This window comes from Poecile atricapillus, chromosome Z, assembly GCF_030490865.1.
Source record: "Poecile atricapillus isolate bPoeAtr1 chromosome Z, bPoeAtr1.hap1, whole genome shotgun sequence".
Classification (NCBI taxonomy): Eukaryota; Metazoa; Chordata; class Aves; order Passeriformes; family Paridae; genus Poecile; species Poecile atricapillus.
In genome coordinates this window covers 107,239,457-107,259,016 of record NC_081289.1, presented here as the reverse complement: position 1 = coordinate 107,259,016, position 19,560 = coordinate 107,239,457, and the positions used below count along the sequence as shown (strand labels likewise).

Here is a 19,560-nt window from a genome sequence, read left to right as displayed (position 1 = left end):
GCTGAAACTGGAGCCAGTGACCTTTCAAGAAAGGCCACAGTGCAGCCTCTGAGGAGGGCACTGGATAGAACTGACAGAGGGGCTGACAGCAGACACTGTGACAAACCCACCTTCCTGCTCTGCACTGACAGGCAGGGAGACCTCTGGAAAGGGGGCTGTAAAAGGAGATTGCTAAGTAGTTCTCCCCACTGGTGGCTAGCCAGGGATGTTGCTCAAATGTGGGCTTACATATTACTGATTAGAAGATAAAACCAGCTCATAATGGGTAAAATGCTAAGTGTGAAATGTCAGCCTACAGGCAAAACCAAAACACTGAGAACTGACCTAGGAACATGGACAGTATTAACTTTCCTCCTATAACCTTTACATGCTGTCAGCATGGTGTATTAAAAATAGGTATATGCAGTCCAGGATTCCTGTAAAGCTAGAGGGCAGAATACAAACAAGGAATTATGGTAAATAGGCAAAAATCCCTGCTGTGGATTCTGTCTGCCCAGCCATACTAACAGACCACTGAGGCACTGTAGTCCAAATTCACTACTGCCAGCACTCTCACAGTCTTTTAATGGTTCAGGTCACTGAAAGTCATCTCCACTAGCCTCATCAGAATTAACATTTTCAGCAGAAACTAGGCCATTCAGTCCCTGACAGAAACGTCTTGCTCCCCATCAGTTTGGGGAACAGATGCATGTGTAGAACTGTCAGTATGCCTCCAAATGCCCCTGCATGACCTTTTAGAATGAGGGTCCTCAGGTTTTTATCTGTCTGATACAGATAAAAGGGCCCTCACAGAGCATGCCCTTCTGCCCTGGATTTCAGTTTCCCCATACTTCTCTCTTGTTTTACACAAAGGACCACACTCAGTCAGGCTCTCCGCACTGATACATGTAAAGCCCCCAAGTAGGCAGGTTTATAACTCATGACACCCCTAGACACCTCCCAGATCATGAATGGAGTTCAGTGTTCAGTGGTAGTTTACCCGCAGCACATCCATGCGATCCTCACTTTGAGTTTGGTGAAGGTAAGTGGGCAGTGAGAAATAGCAAAGATTTGCTGATTTTAATTAATTCAAGAGCAGTATCCAGACAGTGGTGGACAGCCCATCTAGCTCCCAAGCACTAGCATGCTCTTCCCAGCAGCATGCTCTGAATGAGCATATTAAATATCATTACGCTTTGGGGGACTCTTTGCACCTTCCTCCTGCTTGCACAGCAGAATCCTTTTGCATGGTAATCCCCAGCCCCAAAATAACACAAAGAAGCTCTGGTGGAGATTGATAGCAAGACACAAATTCATGTTTTCATCAAGTAAGCAGGTTAATTTTTGGCAAAGATAGCCAGCTCATCACAGCAAAATCTGTGTATGTACGAGCTGTCTACACATACTCTTTAGCCCATTAAAAACCCTCCACACAAACGTCATTTTCCATCCTTGTGTAGCTGGATCTGATAGAGTGGCAACCAGCAGTATTAACATCATGTGTCAGAATTAACATACACTAATACCTATGTTTCACAAACATTACTTCTCCATCAGAGTAAACCCAGACCAAAGCACAGTGAGCAACTTTGGGAGTTCAGACATTGGTCTAGGAAAGGTCACTCACTGTAAGAGGCTGCTGAGTCTTCCCAAGACTTAAAAGAGGACAGAGTGAACTGTACTGATAGTCTGTAACTTGTCTGAGACAGGTGAGTCTCTCCCCTGCTAGATATTAATTTCAACACAGTAATACTTGCCACCCATGTGGCTCTTCCATAACCACAAATAATAAATGAAAAAGAAAACATATTTTTCCATTGCTTTAATTTTTAATGCTTCATTTAATGCAATCTTTTAATGCCTTTCATTTAATGCCTTTCAATTGCACAATGCAATTGCACAAGATTTAGCTTTAAAAAAATCTTAAGAAAATATGGCTCATTTGCTCTTTTGCTACAGAAGTCAGACAGCTCAATCTCACAGTACTGCAGCGCATTCTTTGGTTCAGCTGTAAGACATTTTATCCCCTGTGCACAGTGAATACCAGCAAGCTTTCTTTACTTAGTTGAATGCTTCTTGACTATCTCAAGGTACTCCTTCACATCATCAGGAGACCCCAAGACAACAGGCACTCTTTGGTGGATATCCTCAGGCACTATATCTAGTACTGCTTGCTGACCAGTTGTTGCTATTCCCCCAGCCTTCTCAATAACAAAGGCCATGGGATTGCATTCGTAGAGCAGTCTCAGCTAGAAGACAAAAGTCAAAACGGCAGAAGTCAGGCCAGGCAATGCCAAAAATCATTAAATGATTGGCATATGATTTTAAACCAATCAATATTCAAAGTACTCTTTATTTCATATAAACATTGACTCAATAATGAAGGTGTGTGGATTTTTCTTTTAAAAACACAGGGATTTCTGGATTTGCTCAATCTGAGTGCTTTCTACATAGCCCATGTTTGCATTGTGCTATTTACAGAGAGATAAAGCTTGTATGTTAAGACACAACTGTTCACAAGGGAGACCATATAGGACTGTGTGAAAATAATGAAAAACACGAGCTCTGAGCGTGGCACTAGGTTTCTCTAATGAATAACTGTATCTTATCTGCAACCTGAAGCAATATTTTACAGAGAATTACAAAACAGATCAAAGGTCTTTGCTGAATAAAGTCCCCTTGTCAGCCTCTAAGTGCGTGATTTTCCCTGACTGACCATTGTCCTGCAGATGCAGCCAGGCACAATTCCTCCAGGTGAAGTCTTGTTATCATGTACAAAATGCAGATGGTGTTCTCTTTGGCAGAATTGACCCAATGGGCCAACTACACTTCAGCCTCTTACAAACTAGCTTCTAGAAATCTCAGGGTAATGCAGATTGTTTACCCTGTCATGTTCCACTCAACTGGGAGCAGCATCAGCAGTTTTGGCTGACATGGTGCAGGGGAGCCTGTTTGAGCAGCCCACCCTCAGGTACATTTCACAAGCTGGATATGTTTGCACATAAAGAGAAGTCACTGCAGTTGAAACAGGTGAGCAGCAGCCCTAAAATGGGTGTCTGACAACAGGCTGCTGTCACTTGTGACAGCCTGCAAGGGATGGCCATGTCCCCCCACATAAGAAATACAAGCTATCAAGTTACAAAACACAAGCTTTGTAATCAAAATACTGATCTTGATAGTGAAATGTCTGCATAATGCAGTATTTTCTATAACTGGGCTTATTTCGGCTTACCTTTCCTTTGGGACTTTTGGCGTTAGCAGGATACAGAAAGATTCCTCCATACACCAGTGTGCGATGCACGTCAGCCACCATAGATCCTATGTACCTCCCACCATACGGTGAACTGCCATCCTACAGAGAAACATTCCAATAAAAGTAACTGTGGAGCACACCAGGTTAACCTCCCCCACATGCCCCCTTAGCAGTCCTAACATCTTTCATCTCTATATTTGGCTTCACTGATAATACTCAAAGTAGTTTTGGAGACTACGTCAGCATCACCTTCATTTTCTAATAGGAAAATCCACAGAAAAGGAATGATAGAAGACTTCAGCACAGATGAGCAGTAGTGCCAATAACAGAAAATGTATCCCACCTCTCCACTGGCTTTAACACTTGGAAAACACTGCATTTCCAGTAGCAAAAACTCAAGTGCTAGGAATTGATATTGGGACTTTGTCTTTTCTAGCAGAAAAAAAATCAAAAATCAAAATAAGTGATCTTTCCTACTTCTTCCAACCATTCTTGCCAGCTTCTGCAAATTTTTTTTGTTAAGAAAAAGTTAATAGTTGACTTGATGTTATTTCCTTATTCTACTCCATGGAGTACATTTTAATATCTACATAAACAACACCTTGATTGAAGAATGATGAAAACGTCAATGTTCTTTCAAAGCAAGATCAGGAAGTCAGGAAGGGACACCACCACTTAACAATAGTAGGTGTTCACCTTTCATTGCCAGTGAAGTAACTTCAGTGATGAAACGTGTAAGGCATGAGAACCTTTCATGGGCACTCCCTGGAGCTTTGGGCTCCTGACACCAGGAAGTTGCACAACCACAAAGCAGGCCTTGAAACTACACCAGATTTCCAAGAGAGAGGCACCCCTAGCACACCCCTAGCTCGTGTTACCACTGAGCAATGACCCACTGCCATCTCCAGTCTCCAGCTACTCAGATGTTGCAATGAGGAAGCAGTAATACAACACATGTAGATCAGATTTTTTCATCATCATACAAGATTTCTTCTCTACTTGATTATCAAATGCTCACTTTTGGCTTCAGCACCATTACTCAGGCCCTCATTCAGGGAAAAAAAGATTCAAAGTAAGAAAAAGGAAGAAAGTAAAAGAATGCGAAAGAGGTACAGTGCAATGATGGAGAATGCTGAAATATCTGGTTACATCAATTGCTGCTCTCATTAGCAATCCTACATCAAGTTATATTTTAAATAGACAGGAAAGGAAGCCCTGAGCAGTTCATGAGAGAATGATTGATCATAAAGCTGGAAATCAAGAATGTTGCTTGTCATCAGAAAGTTTCTCTGAAACAGGATCTTTTACCTCAGGGAATTTCTTCTTTTTGAGGTACTCTGTGACAGCAGGATCAAAATATTTAGCATAGCCTTCATTGAGACTGTAGATATTTCCCTTCTTTTTGATTTTCACATCTCTTTCCACTAAAATGAATTCTCCAATTGCCTAACAATAAGAAAGAAAAAGTGTTAGTTAACATGAATTGTTCACTTATTTCCAAACCAAGGTAAAATCCAATAACATACACAATTTAATAAAAACTTACTACCACTATCAATTTTTTAAATAATTCGGTATCTACAAAAACATAGTCTTTGCAGTCTACATGCAAGGTATTTTGTTTAACTATAAAGCACAGACAGAGCATGAATCCTGATGTCATGCAAGCTTCCTCGTACTACAATTCCAAGCTATTTTCTATTTTCTATGCCCAAAAAATGCTATTTTACATTTGTTTATCTCGTTTATCTCTCCACTCTTTTGATAAACTTACAACAATGTAAGTCCCAGAATGCTAAGGAGTTAGGAAACTGAGAGTACTGGTTGAAACAATGCACAAATACCCTCAAATAGCTGCAGATACTCCAGCTCTTTTTAGCTTGGGCTAACTGGAAGCCTGTGACCAAGAGCTGGCCTGTTTAGTTTTCTCTAAAGTAGATTTCCAAGTTAGTGCTAAGAGTAAACAAAATAACATGCATGCATGCTCGAAGTTAAATCTGTTACATGAATAAAGTAAAAAATACATGCATTTATTTAAGCTGTTACTAATCAGAGAGTACCAAGTTATATTTCCTGCAGCTTGATCACTGCAGGTTATAAAAATTTAAGACTGGCAAATGGCACACCCTGACTGATCACAAAGAAACAGGCCACTAAAGCAAACTACTTTCTGCTGTGATCAATATGACTTCTGTTTTAAAACTCATGGTAAATGCATGCTAGAATGTCACATCACCCACAGACATCACTTACTCTTTTACACATCATGGTGGGATCTGAAAACACAGAAGAAGGTTAAGTACTTATGTTCTTCTGGTTTACTAAGATCCTAGCATTAAGGAAAAGACAAATAATACTTAAAGGATATTTTGTACTGCAGAAAACTGCTCATTTTAAATAACACATGATTACACATGCTGTGTATTTGCTCTGCTGACTTGGCTGTCTTCCTGCTGTTGAGTCACACATAGCACTGCTGCATCAGGCAGGCAGAATGCAAGTCTCTTGACATTATTGCTGGTGGGTTATAAGTACATTTATACTTCATTCCTTCATGCTACCTTGAAAACTGCTCCTTTGGTTGATTTTCCTGGGGATGAACAGTTCTTATAGACAGTACCTGGTAATCCCTAATACAGAAACAAAGAAACAGAAGATATTCTCACCGGATCCAGCATGAAACAGTTGACACCTCCAGCAGGAGTGGCCAGTACCAGCATGGTGGCACTCCCATAGAGCGCATAACCAGCTGCCACAAGATTACGCCCAGGCTGTAAAGCATCTTTCCCAGAAGGTTCATCAGGGGACACCTAGAACAAGAAAGAGTATAGTCAATTCCATTTCATTTCTATTGCTGGTACATGACTGGACTGGGATAGGGACAGACTTCTGATCATATCCATGCATGAGGTGGCACAACTGTTTCCATGATCCCCAACTGAGATTTTTACCGGATGCACTAATACAAATTATATCTAGGATACAAACACATTGATCTAGAAATGCTCTTCTAACTAAGCCTAGAAGGAATGCAGGAAGCAGGAAAGGATTAAGGAGATAATAAAGAGCTATGTACCTCTTTGTAGGTGGTGATGAACTCAGCTCAGAGGAAAACTCCGAGGCACAGTTGAAATTAAATGAAACATGACTCTCAGAGTTCAAAGCTGATCAAAAGTATTTGGGAAGTTTTTTGTTTTCTTTTGCTTCCCACAAAAATGAAGTTGAAAATAGCTACTTTGGGATATATGACAAGATACAGAATATTATTAAAATGGACAGTTGGGTGTGTTTTATCTGATTTACTTTTTCCCCCACGTTGTGACCTGTAAGTCTGGTATTTCAACCTCCTTCAGACAGGGTTTCTGCCTTTCAGAGTGAATTAGACACTTCAAATGCACATGACATGTTTCAGCTCTGGTTTGTTTTTGAAGTATGTCCTCAGGCCAACAGGACTATTAGTAGAGAGAGCAAGAAAACTGGAAAGCACATTCCCCAAGTAGATGACAACCACATGGTATTTTGCCTCTACACAAATATTCATGAAATGTAGGACATTATCTTTTCCAAGGGGTAATTTCATTAGCTGGCTAATTAAGTATCAGCTAGGCTTCCATATACACATATGTATATGTATTCTTCTTCTAAGAGACTAATTCAAATCCTAACTATTTCAAATTCAAATCCATGTGTCTGTGAAATACTAGATCTAACTTAAAGCTTGCCCTGAGTCTTTTTCACAAACAAGTTTAGTTAGATTTTGTTGTCTTCCCATGCAATTTTATTTCACCAAAAGCTGCACAATAATAGTTTTTCCTATTCTACATGAAAGAATTTTACCTTCCGATAAATCGCAAAGATGGTCCCAATAGAAACAAGACAGTCAATATTCGACGAACCATCTAGAGGGTCTATGCAGACTATGTATTTACCCTAGAAAACACAAAAGAGGGAACTAGATTAGTGACAGTATTCATCCACTTTTTCCAAGTAAAAACATTTCAGTAGGTAAATTTTCTCAGAGACTTACACAGCAATATAAACTAAAACACCTTTATAGATTATGAAGGAACCAAATTCAAATGTCAGCAATTCTTTAGCCCAGATTTCACTCTTGATTACAACTGTGATTTGTGCCAAACCAGAAGCTAAAAAATCTTTAAAGTACATTGCAGATGTACAGGAAAAGTGGAGTTTTCTCATATACTTTTTAATATGAGTTAAAAATGGAGGAGTACTTTTTTTGGTTTAGTTTCATCTGTGTAATTGAAGTCAATCCTCTTATATCCACCATCTAGGCTAGGCTGCACTTTCTCTTTGGTTACCACATGTCTTTCTGAATAATAAGGAAAAAAAACCAAAATGAAGATCAGCCTGTTTCATGTAGAGCTAAAAACTATATTCTACCTCTACCTACAGAGGTATTAAAAAGCTCTTTAATGGCTGCCATCCTAAACTACACATTTTCCTTTATCTGTGCTCTGAAATGGTCAAGTACTACCTTAGCCAGACTGATCTTACCCAGGGTTTTGAGGGGGTCAGAAAAGAAGTCTCTGCCTTATTGCTGGATTAAGGAATCCTGTAGATATAGGAAATTGACAGTACAGGGGGAAAAGCTGAATTAACTGTACCTTTTAAATATTTTGTTCTCCCATCATTTTATTCATAGCTGTCTTAATAATAGTGTGTAACAACAGTGACTTTTTTTTTTTTAAATTGGTTTTATCCTGCATGTCACAAATTTAAGTTCAGCAATGCTCTACTCTGCAAGTAGGAATTCCTGGTATGCATTGATAGAAACACTGTATTGGTTCACATTTAGTTTAGAAAAGCATTAATATTCAGACTCCCTCAGTGATCTTTGAGAATATTTGTTCAGATCTAAGGAAATCCAATGCCTAGAAAATTAACTTTGAAGATTTCTCAACAGGGAGATAGAGAGAGAACTGCTTAAATAAAGCAAACCTTATTATACTTTGTAAATTATGCTATTGCTGTTCATTTTTACTAAATTTTTACTTAGAGTTTTTACATGATCAGACCAAAATATTAGCTGGGAAATAGGGATTATCCCACAAGAAGCACACGCAGGCTTGTGAATATAAAAAATAATAAATGTAAAAAATACTTTTGTTTCATTGTTGCTAAGTCATTCACCGGCTAAGTCATTCAAGGAGAATTTTCATGAATTACAGACCTTGAGATCTGACCTGGAGAGAATAACTCATCAGTGTGCTACTCAAAAAGTAACATTTCAAAGGAGCTTGACTGACTCAGAGCATAATTCCAGAGATCAGATGGGGATGAATGAAATGTTTTCTTCACAATAAGAAAAAAGTGGGAGAGAAAGAAGGTGGGGAGGAAAAACAGATAAAAATAAATTAAAATAAAACCAACAAACATTAGTCTGGAGAGCAGAAATGACAGAAAGAACAAATGCTGATGAACACCCTCTCCACCCATTCACTTGCCAGTTTAGTTTACCTGTTTTCTGAAACTTCTAGCTGAGTTTTATTTTTTTAGATGTGGAGCAGTACACCTGTAAAGGCTGATCTGAAACCAAGCAGGGAGAACTTTTTAAGTCACTAACCTGTTTTTCAGTTTCCACTATCACAGCATCTTTGTTTTCTTCAGACACGATAACACATGTACTGAAGGATGACTTCAGCATGTTAATCACCAGGTCATTGGATAGAATATCCAGCTTTTTCACTTGGTCTCCGGTCACATTGGTAGACCCAGCAATTCCATAGCTAGAGCAATTGCAAGAGAGAACATTTCATGAGAACAGAGCACTGCATCTTCTAAAGTGTTCTGTTTCTTACGCCTACAAAACCTCCTGTAAACAACAGCACTTTCAAATGACATCTCAGGTCTCTAAGCCGGTTTTTTATTTACTACCCAGTGAATTCTTGCTGAGACACGTTACCATTAGCTGTGTTTGCATATCTAGAAGCTGCTGAGAAATACAATTTCAATAGTTTGTAAACTGCAGTTAAACACAGCTAGGCCAGACTGTGAAGGCTGAGTTACCAACTGTGCTTGTTAATGAGCTCTTAAGACTTACATATTATTCCTGAATTCTAGGCTTTGCATACCCTAAAAGCTAAGAATTCACTAGAAAATTTTATGCTCTAAAAGTGATATAAATATATGTGAATATATATATATATATATTAATCTGACCACACTAGTTATGCTATATCCTCTGCATGTAATATACTCCTCTTTAGCAATATGATGTGCAAATTGCAGCAGAAAAAGTCTTTTCACAGACAAATCAACCTATTTATGGTTTAATATTTTCAGTTTTGATTTGAAGTAGTAAATGTTTCCTTGGGAAAAGAACTGAAAAATACAAATAAGAAACACAAATAAAATGCTGCAAGCCAACCAGAATCAAACCATCTGGCATACGGAAATACCAGGAGATCTTATGATAGGTGGTTTAGTAAGCACACATAACAGAGAAAGGGGAAGTTTAGCTCTTAGAAGAGAAAAACAGTAACCAGCTCGGCACACATTCAGATGTTTCTTATGTACTTCAGCTACAGTTCATTCATTAGGCTGAACACTCTATTTCAGGTTTTATGTAATAACACTGAACACACTATTTTAGCAATGCGTTGCATTTCTTCAGTTTAATGCATGAGACAAAGAAAATGACCTGGCATAACTCTCTGTCCTTCTCTCTCTCTGATTCAGTGACTTGAATATTTTTCCACAACTGTGAAAGCACTTTTAGAAAAAAATGTACGTTGAACACTGTGCTTATGAGTGGAGGCACAGCAACAGACCAGCTTCTGCACCTCATCTTTCGGGGACTCCTGGGAGGGGAAGACAAGGTGTCAGGTGTAGAGCCTGCAGCTGGAAAGGGTCTGTGTGTCTTCCACAGCACCTCCCCTCCAAGCAGCATTAAGCATATAGTTCAGGCTGAGGATAGTCCAAAGAAATGGACTGAAGTGAGCCCTGCTTGTTCATATTCCCTGACAGCAAAGCAAAATCTCACTGCTGCTCATAAAATGCAGTCTCACAGTAGATGAACTGTTGAAGAAGGCTTATGAGTCCAAAGCCTGCTGCCCCAGCACTGATGGAGAATTAAACCCACTGTGCAGGGGATCATAAGGCAAGTCTATACACACAGACACCAAACATGTGGTCAGCTACCAAAAGACACACATGTAAGACACAAAAGGAATAAGGTCTTAAGCTTACAAATCAGATCACAGCTGGGAAACCCTGGTCTCTATTGATAAATACAGGAGGCATATGGAAGGGCTAGCACAAAAATTACCACAATTACATGTAGTCGGAAGTCAAAACAGAAAAATAGTTCAAACATACATAAAGTGGAGGATTTTTTGCCTTTTTTCTTATTATATTTTCCTCTGCATGGCTTGTAGAAGCAAATTTATTTTCTCTTTACAACATCTTCCATTAAGTAATGAAGTAGCCCATGTCTAAAGCCTTGATCAGCACACTACTGGGCATATGAAGAATATGTAAAATACTTAGGAGGATTAGTTACCCACAAGCAGTTTCAGCTATTTCACGTTTCAAGAGTTCCAGATTCCTTATGATGATGACCAGAACAACATCCTTCTGAATGGCTGACTACAGACACTATTGATCCTAACCAGCACACTTTCTAAAAGCCTTAGATATGAAAAGTTTCATAGAGAAACTCTAGTTGCTATGATGCACTATGAAAAAAAACCCACACTGAATTTGATTCAACACTTCAAAGCATAAAATGGTGCTTTGATATAAAGCAATATGCAAAGATCAGTAGTTCAGCCATATTTTGCTAAGCTTTGTCTTTCAGTATATTTGGTCTTATGGCTCCAGGCGCCCACACCTGCTAGAATGTATTCATGAAGTTCTACTGTCACCAGACATTTCTCAAAGACTAGACTATTGAAAAGTCATAGGACCCGTGTCTCTTGAGAAAAATCAAGAAACCAACAAGTTACTAAAGGAGTTACCTTCAGTTCTGTGCAAGAGGATGGGTTGATGCAGCCTCACTCACAGGCTTTTCTGGTGAAAGAAACACCCATTCCCATCCTCGTCCCGATACCCACCCCCCCGGGAGGCAGCAGGATGCCCTGGACCCGCGGGGATGCGGGACGGTGCGGAGAGCATCCCGGGACTCACAGGTTGGCAATGCCCGCTTTACGGACGGCGGTGGAGATGGCTTTGATGGCCGTGCAGAGGGAGTTGAGGAGCTGCGTGAACTCCCCGGTGCCCTTGGCCCGCCTGCCTTCCTCCATCACGAAGCGGGTCATGGTGATGACATTGGTGTCGAAGGTGGAGCGGTCCGTCATGGTGGCGGCAGGAGCGACTACGACCGCGGCCGCGGGCACCGGCACTTGCTTCTGCCGGGCAGGGCGGGGCGGGCAGGGGCGGGACAGGCAGCGGCAGGGCGGAGAAAGAGGGAAGGGATCTCATCCCTCCGTCCGCCGTCCCACCGACACTATTTATTTATTTTTTACATTATTTTTTTCTTTAACCGGGTCTTGGCCCAGACATTGTGCGGGGAGGGAAGGATGCTTTGGGCATTCGTTGTGTGAACGGCACAGAGAGACGATGGACACACGGTTGCTGCGGGTAGCTCTTAGTGTTTGCAGTGGTCGTACTTCAGTGCTAGCGGTTCTGAATTTGTGCCCCTAAATTCAGAAGCCAGTTTGGTTTCACCACTTGATTGCAAAACTCTGTGTGTGTCCTTGTAGATTATAGCGAACTGCACACAACCTACAGAGAAAGGTTAGTATCTTCTGCGGCACAGGAAGGCTCTCATCCTGACTCTTCAGTACAGGAAAACCACATATTCAGTAACCGATTAAGTAAGGTATTAACTTACTCAGTTTACAGAGATCATGCTAAGCCCACGTGTCCCAGCCTTATCCAACACCATGAAAGAGCTGTAAGGAAACAGCCCCTGGCAGCTGGACCCAATGAGGCTTTTATAACAAGCTCTCCAAACCTGTTCAGTAGAAAGACATGGGCTGAGTCCTGCTTCAAAGGGTAGAAGTTAATGCACTGCACACAAACTCTGCTGCAAGAGGAATCTAGACCCTCCTGAATCTCATTTCTTTTGGTTGTAGCCTTTCTGACTTCGCAGCAAAATCAAGCAATATGTTTTGCTGCTTATGTTTGATCAGAAAAATCCAAGCACTAGTAAGGGAAATCAGGTTCGCCCAACACCTGACTCTAGATACACCCTTTCACACAATGATTTGACAAACACAAACCTGAATACGGGTGTTCTACTCAGATTTGTTGTACTAGCCATTATTTTATATTCATGTTATCTAAAAAGATGAATATTTTAAAAAAATACATTCTTTTTCAGTAGAATACATTCAGTCTTGAATTCTAAGCTGAAGGTCTCAAATTCTAAGTTGAAACCACAGATTAAAATCATTCCAAATGGTGTCAAACATAGGGCAAAAAGTCTTTTACAAGATGTACATCTTTGCATATATATACATTCTATCTTCATGTAAAGCACATTGCATATCTATGCATTAAATTCTTCAAAGGTATGCATAAATGTCTGCTCCTGAAAGTGTAAACAACTTTGGCCTAATTTACCCATGCCCAGTATTACAGACACTCCTGAAGATATTAGATATGAGTAGTTGTAATGCTCTTCTGAACGAGATATTTCAGTCTTTGTCAAGCGGCCAACAGCCCAGTATCATAAAAATGTTCTTTTAGAGGCAGGTGGATTAGGGAAAATTTACAAAACATGGAAGTTAGCTCATTCTTTAAGGGTAAGAAATGTTTTACAACCATCTAGAGCAGGTACTGCAATGTCAATAGTATAGAACAACAAATAGCAAAGTTTTTCTATAAAATTTTGGATGAGTGCACTGACACTGGGTAGCAGCAAGTAGGCAGAACACCTGGGAATATATGACTTATGGAAACAAACCACAGAGTCTCTGATTAGGGACAATTTGCCTTAAATGTGAAGAGTCTAACAAGTACATCAGTAATCTGCAGGATGAGCTGCATTTCAGTATAAAATAGTCAAGATCAAAATATACCTAAGGTTTAGATGTCTATGTCTTCCATCCTACAGGGAAGGTATATCATCCTTGAGTTGATGATGAGATTTTATCTCAGAACTTTTGGGGTTTGTGAGATTAGTGTGAGACGAGTTTTACTCCTCCATTCCCACTATGGAAGCCAGGTAAAAAGAAGAAATGAAATTTCAATAATTTGAAAGTGTGCTGGTTTCATACAAGTCCATCCAAATTTGCATTTCTACTGTGGGGAAGGAGATATAACCTATATAGCATGTCCTTAATCTTCTGTACTAGAGGCAACTCAATAGAACATTGAAATTAATCCACCTCCACACGCCTGGCCTTAGAATGTATGCATACATTGGTCATTTGTGGAATTCCACAATTAGTATAGAAAGCTGACTTAACATTAATTAATTAATATCAAATTAATTGAGGGTAGACAAGCCATGCATCCCTTCAGCAACCATGCTGTTTGGTAACTATAAAATCAACGTAAGATTTAAAGATAGTAAAAGATTAAAAGTAGTAGTTCACATGTTGTGAACCTTTGGCTTTAGAAAACAGTAGTTAAATATTATTGAAAATGAATCTGTGGATTTGAGAAGGTCAGTCAGTAACGGTTGACTAAACATTGCTGAAATAACTCACTTCTATAAGAAGAAAACAGGGACTTGTTTGCGCACAGGTGACGTCAACTAGACATGGTTCACAGCAGTTTTAGAACTGTAGGATTACAAATCCATGTAACAACTTTGAAACAAACTCTTCTCCCAGAACATAAAATCCCAATGGCATAATTATCTTGAAAATAAGACAAACACTGATTAGAAATCCTTAATTATAAAGGTTGCCTCTTGTAGGTTCAACTGACAGCCAGAAAGACAATAGGAGTGAAACATCCTTCACAAAGAACTTTTTTTGTTCCCTCTGAAGTGAAGAGTGTCCATGTGGGAAAACCAGCTTTAGACCCCACTTTCGCTGAAGAGGATCTTTCTTTGTGCAGGAGTCTCACAACTGCAGAAGTTTTATGCTGGTTGGGTAGACAGAGCGTAAGATCAGGCAAACTACACTGAGATCATTTGCAAGTCAATGTCACCCCACCAGAGCAGATGCTCTGTGCCAGATGATGCCAGGATGATTAGGGCTAGAGCAGCTTGAAGAGGATGAACGAGGCAGATCCTGGTTGCTGCAATAGATGGATCAGTCTGAAAAGGGGAACGGCACACATGAAATCAGGAAGATTTCTAGATGTATAATCAATCTTTCGTCTTCTTTGCTTCAGAAAGTGCTTCATTTCACCTGTGTGAATTTCCTGTGTGAGAAGGGTCCATACATAGAAAATAGAATAGAACATTGATTTACAACTGTGATAGCAAAGCATTTCACCTCTCTGGACACAGGTGAAATATAAAAAACTGAAGTTTAAATGTAGGTAATTTTGAGAACAAATTGGCTAAAAGGTAACTTCTTTTTGTAGTAGATGTAAAAGTGGCTTCATTTGATATTATGCATTATAGTACTACCACTGATTAAGAAGCAGAGATGAACTATAGGGTTGATATTAATAAATGTGAAGGGATTTTCCCGTGCTTGGTGCCCTCTTGTGGGAATGGGAACATTGTCAGCGTCTCAGTGTGACACCAACTATGTGAGAGTACCTTCACAGTTTTCTGGAGTTTTCTGGGACAAAGCACTTAATGTGCAGGCAGTAGATCCTGGAAAGGAAGAGTATATGCCTCTGAAATATAGATGTTGAACCACAAGTTTTAAATCTCTGTAATTTTTACTTATCCACAAGATTCTACCATGCAAGTAAAACAAAATTATTAAATAAAAGTCACTGAATTTGCTATCACTTTTCACCATGTAAAATGTATAAACTAAAAGTATTTTAAGTAATCACACCAAGTCTTTGTAAAGAAAAAATAAATTAAAAATCCAAAACAAAAAACCAGAAAGAAACCCCAAAACCACAGTTAAAACCAGACAGAGATTTCAAGGTTGAGAGATGAGACTTCAAAACTAAGGTAAGAAGGTAATGAAAAGTGGAGTTATAATTATATAGTTATAACAGATCCCTTTGCAGAAATAAATAATTTCTGTCAATACTAAGTGACCATGATGTCATGATTATACGACACAATTTGTCAATGTAACAACCAACTGAAAAAACAAAAAAGATTTTTTTTTACATTTAATCTGTAAAGCTGCAAAATTTAAGGTTGATGGAGGAAGAACACTTGATATAAATGGTCAAACTCCATTCTCAAACCCTAATCATAGGATTGCTGGACATGTTTTCCACTAATGTCCTTGCAGATTTTTTTGCTGTGTTTTCCTGCATAAAGGTCCAGAATAGGGGTTGGCTTTCTCAGGTTTATTGACAGTCTGAGGAGGGTCTGAGCTGAACATTTCTAGCAGTGATATGCATACAATGAAGCGCCACCCAGAAATGCAACATAACATCCACAAAAGACTCTTTTTGTGTAAGTGATGAAAAATATGGCCAACAATTGAATGAGTGACAGTTTAGATGGTCATTCCCTGTTCATCTTTATCATAAGAATTCTGTTCTGTGACTGAAGTACAGTCAATAAACTCATTTAAAATTACTGATAACTGTTACATTTTAAAAATTAATTTTATTCATAGTTCTCATAGTTTGTCACGGCTTCTGAATTCTGAATAAGCATTAGCTAATCCTTATAATCATGTGATATAGGGAGGCTGGTAAAGAAAATCAAGGGAAAAACTCTATCCTGTGCCGCAGCAAAAAATTGTGACTGCATGAAAAGCTGCTATGTTTACTTTGGGAATTCATGCAGTTTGAGAGAGAATGAAGGAAAATGGAATAATGATGTATTTAAATCAAATATACAAAAATTACAAATTTGCATGTATTTTCTTTTGCTCTACTGACTTGATATTTCTTTGGTGATACAACTGTGAAAGGTAGAGAAGAAACTGGAGAAGGGACATATCAAGCACATACAGGGCCAGCTCCAGAGAGCTGTAAAGAAAGTTGAACACATACAGCTGGGACATTACTGCAAGTTGCTATGACTTTAAAAACAGGAATGATAGGTGGGTGGAAAGAGCACTTTAGATTGCTAAAGAGTCCATTTGATTGTGATAGATTTAGTAAACAGTAGCTAAAAATCCTCTTACATTCACTAGTTATTAGGATAACTATAAAATCCAGTTCTAAAGTCAGATTTTATTTTAAAGCTTGCCGTCATTGCTGGAAATAATCTTTCCTTACTGATGGCAGTAAAGCAAAAACATTTCCTTTAACAACGAGAATCAGACACACATGGCCACTTTGTGCTTTCTGTGTGCAGCCTTTAGCATGTGAGAGATCTAGTCCACAACTGAATCTTGTAGGTGACAGTGCAATACAGAAAAGGCAGCCATCACTCTTTTGTGAGATGCACATTGAGCAACTTTATCTTGACATTATATGTTTTTGTTCTTATCAAATTATCTATTGTAAAATTAAATTCACCCATTCATGACTACATGTAGAGGTTTAAATGAAAAGCATGATGTTTAAGACCACTTGAGATTCAATTTCATGACTCACACACATATAGAAGGGTTGCATAGGCTAAACTCCAGCCCTTGCCTTGCACTGTCCCAGTGCCAGTTCATCACACAACATAAGGCTGATATGCAAAACACAGCATGTGTCAAGACAGGAAGAATTCAATCAACAAGATGGCAATGTAAGAATCAGATTTTTGATTACCAGGAAAAGTATTTCTATTTGCTCAAGTTCCAGCATCCAGGCATAGTGGTTCCCATTTGATTTTAGAATGTAGGTATGAGAGCTGAGGGGCATAGCTTGCACACTTTCCCTTCCTACTCCCTCCTTACATATGTGAATTAGAGCTGCTAGAAGGTGCACTCCTGCCACTGTAGGCCAGCTATTTTTGTGATCAATAACCTAATAGGAAGCCATAACCTAAACACCAGTGCTTTGCAAGATAAGGCTCTGCCACCCTAGGATCAAGTTATGTTATTAGGCATGGGTACCTCTTCCTGTGAATCAGAGGAAAACATCATGAACACAGAGAGAAGGCAACAAGGATATCAAGGATATGACTGAAGAAGCACTTTTTTAGTGTGACTCAGAGGAAATCACAGAATCACGGAACGGGTCGGGTTGGAAGGGACCAGAGTGGGTCATGTGATGCAACCTTCCTGCTTAAGCAGGATTATCCCAGAGCACATGGCACGGGATTGTGCCTAGATGTCTTGAATATCCCCACTGAAGGAGACTCCAGAACCTCTCAGGGCAATCATCATAAAGCAGTGTCAGAAAAAATGAAATCAGGTGTTCAGTGATAGACGCTTGATTCGTGAACTAGTCACTTGGTTTACTGCCGGTTTACCCTAGGCAAAGACACTGTGCAGTACCAAGGCTCTGCCATCAGATGGCAATGCTTATTTGACAAACTGTGCAGAACCGGAGCCTGGCAGCTCTCCGGGGGCAGAAGAGGCTGGTCTGGGTAGCTTCACGTGTCTTACTCCCTTGGAAAGAGGTAGTGAAGCTCCTAGCACTGATGGTGACCAAGGAAACGGAGGGGAACCGAAAGGTCGGCTCTCTCCGTCTGTACCAGAAGACAAAAGACTGCCACTGTATTTCAAACTTACTGCTGATATAAAATCATAATTTAAATCCTACTGGAAATGTGCATTCATTATCCTGAGGTCTCTGCTTGTGCTCACTGAATACTTCACACAGTCCCATCTCTTCATCAGTCCTCCCAGTCTGGTTGTTTTCAGACAGCTTTCAGTGATTCAGCAGTACATGATTAGACCTTTTGCATTTGACATCCTTACATACTGCTGTTGGTGATGGCTGTGATTAGTATTTTTAGTATAGTAGTTGTTTAGGATGAGGGGCATGATTTCTCGGCAGTAATTACTGGCAGTGGGCAGCACTGACTGCCAGAAAGAGAAGAAAAACTCAATCCTTGCCCTACACAGTCCACAGTCTGGGAATAAGAGAAAACAGAACAAAAGAGGCATATAAAGATGTTCCTAGTTTTACAGACGATCTGGTGCAATGCTTTCATTGCCATTCAAAACTTTACTGTCATTTATACATGTTTTCCTCTTTGCATGGTGCAGTCTAATGTTAATCTGTGAATGGCATTTTGCTAATATGTGCTGAATATATCACCTTAAGGAGAGAAAAAACTAAAAAAATTAATGAGTTTTGGAAAAAATGAAGAATAATCAGCAAGAATTACATATATTGAATAAATAAAAAAAAATTCGATGTTCAAATTGTTTGAGACTGCCAAGTAACACATCCTTAACTCTTGCAGCTTACATAAATAAAAACTAGAAAATTGTCCCTGTACATTCAGTCCTTCATTCTGTTTACAAACCCAGATTGTAGGTTTGGCCATTTACAGGCTGAACACCAAAACTAATTAAGTAGGCCCCATGTGTGTTTTGTGATGTGAAACCCTTATGAGACAGAAGGAGTCAAAACATCCTGTCCTCAGTTTCCACCATGTCTTAATTGCAAAGGATGAGGAAGCACTGTCAAACTCTAGGCACAGCTGGGAGTTGATTTAGTTAATTTTTATGAGGGAAAGAAGATACCTCCTTTTTTTTTTATCATGACTAATAGGATTTCTCTTTCATGACAGATACAGGCCTTAATAGGGCATTATACATGTATTTTATTCATTGCAGATGTGAGGGCTGCATAGCACTCAAGGAGAACTAGATGGTCTAGAGCAGAGGTCTCTAAACATTTTTGTCATTGTGCACCCATGTAAGTGAAAAGCTCTTGAGTGCACTTCAATATATGAATGCTTATTGATAACTATACTAATGTTAGGCACAGTAATAAAACATGCACAAAATAGAAATGATAAAATAATGACATGAAGATAAACAACATTTCAAAATTCTACTTTATTTAATTATTTATTGATAAAAATAAGCTTTTTTCCTGCACCACAATGTCTTGTCTCGTGTATCCCATGGGATGCAGGTATGCCAATTGGGAGATGACTTCTCTACAGACAAAACCTCTGAGGTCTAATATCCATTGTCTCATATTCAGTCAAAAGGATACCTTTGTTCTGATTTACACAGGATATGACATGTCTCTCCATATCCATTTAACCTTTATGTAAGCAAAAGGTGTTCATAGGTGAAAAGGACTTAAACAGCTATGTCAAGACTGACACCTACAGAAAAATAAGAACCTGGGATCTGACAGAGCAGACAGAATAGGTTTTGAGAGATAAAAAGATGTATGTGGCTGCT

General features: G+C 39.3%; 1 protein-coding gene across 1 annotated transcript; it reads right to left on the bottom strand.

The window, feature by feature from the left end:
- Positions 1 to 1,786: 1,786 nt before the first annotated feature.
- Positions 1,787 to 11,601, bottom strand: LOC131573198 (fructose-1,6-bisphosphatase 1). Its single transcript, XM_058826919.1, has 7 exons — positions 11,384 to 11,601; positions 8,820 to 8,982; positions 7,070 to 7,162; positions 5,899 to 6,042; positions 4,541 to 4,678; positions 3,212 to 3,331; positions 1,787 to 2,228 (listed from the first exon to the last, which is right to left on the bottom strand). Exons 1-7 carry the CDS (start codon positions 11,551 to 11,553, stop codon positions 2,037 to 2,039), a joined length of 1,020 nt encoding a protein of 339 aa, XP_058682902.1. The 5' UTR covers positions 11,554 to 11,601; the 3' UTR covers positions 1,787 to 2,036.
- Between the last annotated feature and the right edge of the window lie 7,959 nt (positions 11,602 to 19,560).